We start from the raw sequence: 2,942 nt of genomic DNA, 5'->3' as shown, positions 1-2,942 counted from the left end.
GAGGGTTCGGATCCCACATACAGACCGGTTCCCGCTCACTGGCTGAGCGAGGTGCGGGCGCAGCACCGAGGGTTGCGATCCCGTTGCCGGTCCCGGTCCGGTACGGGCGCGACACTGAGGGTTGTGATCCGTTGCCGGTCACGAAAAAAGACAAAAAAAAGGAAAAAAAAAAAAAAATAAGATTTGGGTTTTCAAGGTGATTTATGACACATTCTCCTACATCATTCTTTCTATGTGGTATTAACCTTTTTTCACTTGGTCTTTCTACTTTTTTCCCCTTTAATTGTTGCTTGTATTTATCTTAGTTTTCTGAACACAGTAATTCACGATGGGTTTCATTGATTTTTTTTCCCCCATCTGTCAGCAGTGTATGTTCATTTTGCTTACTGTTAACAAGTGGCTTGAATTAATCTTTAAAGATAAATACTAATTGATAATTACTTAAAAGCACATTGCATTTTAACACTGTAGACCCAGATTTATGAGAAAAGTGACAGTACTTTTAATTAAAAATTTCCCATTGTTTAGATTAAATTGAGATTATGAGCTAAATCTTTCCCTGGAATAGAATAGAAGTCACTGAGTTTTTCTCATCTCTAATTGAATTTCCCCACATACAGTATTTTCTTAAAAATAAATACTTCTTCACCTTCCCCACTCCCATTTCCCAGTTGAGAATAACTTGTTTTGTCAGTATGGGATATGTGACATACAGATATTGTATTAGGGTATCTGGTCCATCATTCACCTATAAATTTATTCAGTCCTTTGCCATCTCGAAATATAATGGATTCACAGGATCTTCTTCAATACTTTTCATTATAATCATGAGTGTCTGGAGTCTAGCTCCCACTGGTTACTGCTCTAGTGGAAAAGGAGAGGTATTCTCCTAAAAAAGGGATGGAATGATAGTTTTTGATTGGGGCCTTATAAAATCACCTTTTGAGCTGTATAAAAATATTTATGTCCAAATCTCATCCCAGATCCATCAAACTAGAATTTCTTGGAGTAGTGTCTGTCGTGTTTTTGAAGATCGTTTCTAGAATATGCAGTATACGTTTAGATGCTAAATATAAAATCTAGTATCTAAATCTTACCCGAGAGGTATTTTGGTAAAGAAAAATAGGACATTTACAAATGCCAGTAGTGAATTCAATTCAGAGCTAAATTGGAAAAATTTTTCTCCATAGGCTTGTTATAATTAGATATTTAACAAAATGTTTATTAGGACCCTGATCTCAACATCTCATAAAAGAAATGGACTTGCCATAACATGAGTTTAGAGGGAGAACATGCTTTAGAAAAGAAAGCAAAAATCTTTGGCATCAAAACAGACCTGGGTTTAAATCATATCACTACCACTTGTTAACCATGTGACCTTAAGAAAGTTATTTTATTTTATTTTTGAAATCTGGAAAATCACGATAATAATAGTGTCTACCTCAGGGTTTAGGTGAGAGTTAAATTTAAAAAGGATTATAAAGCACCTACAGAATTGTGGTGCCTAATTTGTTTTTGATAAATGTTAATCTCCTTTCTTAATCCTTAGTCTTCTGTACTTAGAGAGTGCATATAGGTGTCAACTAGAACTTCCTTCCATGCTATGTGTTAGGAGTTGTTTAATGCAGGGAATCTAGAATGAAGCATTCTACTTATGGAATACCAGATCTTAAGGGCTAGATAAAATTCAAAGTAGAATGGGGGCATTACTTCTACTGGGAAAAGAGTAAAGGAAAAAAACAAGGCTTTGGGGCACTTTTAAGTAAAGCAGCTTTTTAACACCAGCTGACTTGAGCAGTATACCACAGTAAAATCTTTCCAGGAAGGAATTCACTCATAGTCACTGTCTTGCTGAATTGACACAGATATACCTACAACTCATGAGTTTAGTTAGGTAAGTGCTGGGCTTTTGAGTGGTATAGCATAGGACGGTGGTAGTATAAACAGTGCTGAAGGAGAATCTGCTAAGAGACTCTAAATATAAGCTTGATGATCATTAGATGGCTAAAATGGCAGCTGCAAGGCCAGAAGCTTCCTCACAGGAATGGTTGCAATGGCATTACAATTTAAAGTCCCCATGGACTTCCTACAGCAGTTTCTACTGCTGCTTCTTGGGTGTAAATATTAGAGATGCTGCCCTGTGGTATCTTTCAGAGATAGCTGTCTTTTGGTTTTCCCTGCCCCAAAGCAAAGTCAGAAGACCTGCAACTTCTCTGCCATTATCAGGGTCACTTTCTGCACAGTTTTAGAGTGCTGACAGTCCAGACTGCCACTACTGAAGAGTTAGCAATTTGTCATAGTGGTTTTATGTATATTTTACTGATAGAACTTTAACATAGATTAAACATAATGAAGGGAAGCTCCTGAATACAAAGGAAGAATAATTCCTCTTCTGTAGGAATCAAAATTGGTCATCTAGGGCCAACCCATGGCACACTCGGGAGAGTGCAGCGCTGGGAGCGCAGTGGCGCTCCCGCAGCGGGTTCGGATCCTATATAGGGATGGCCGGTGTGCTCACTGGCTGAGCACGGTGCAGGCTACACCAAGCCAAGGGTTGCGATACCCTTACTGGTCACGAAAAAGACAAAAAAAATTGGTCATCTAATAGCATGATAGTTTTCAAAGTTCTTTTGAGAATAAATTTGCAATATCCTTCTACAGGACTGTGACTATTTTGTTTTCCTTTTTTTCCCCTTTTGTAAAAGGTTGTTGGAAAGGACACCAATGTCATGTTGGTGGCTTTGGCAGCAAAATGTCTTACTGGTCTGGCAGTTGGGCTAAGGAAGAAATTTGGACAATATGCAGGACATGTAAGTAACACTCCATTTTAGATACAAATCAACACAATTATGAAAAATGGCAAGCCTAGTTTCCTTTATCCTTTAAAACAACTCTTTGGGGCCGGCCCGGTGGCGCACTGCTACAGTGCGCTGCTTGGGAAG

At 38.5% G+C, this 2,942-nt stretch overlaps 1 protein-coding gene across 1 annotated transcript in view; it reads left to right on the top strand.

Annotated features, from left to right (window-relative positions):
- Positions 1–2,942, top strand: part of CKAP5 (cytoskeleton associated protein 5) — a 114,725-nt gene that overhangs the window by 46,857 nt on the left and 64,926 nt on the right. The window contains 1 exon segment of the mRNA XM_008592925.1: positions 2,706–2,810. Within this exon segment, the coding sequence (XP_008591147.1) occupies positions 2,706–2,810 (105 nt within the window).

This window comes from Galeopterus variegatus, unplaced genomic scaffold (genome assembly GCF_000696425.1).
Source record: "Galeopterus variegatus unplaced genomic scaffold, G_variegatus-3.0.2 Scaffold8475, whole genome shotgun sequence".
NCBI classification, from domain to species: Eukaryota; Metazoa; Chordata; class Mammalia; order Dermoptera; family Cynocephalidae; genus Galeopterus; species Galeopterus variegatus.
The sequence above is the reverse complement of the archived record's forward strand: the minus strand, read 5'-3'. Positions and strand labels throughout refer to the sequence as shown.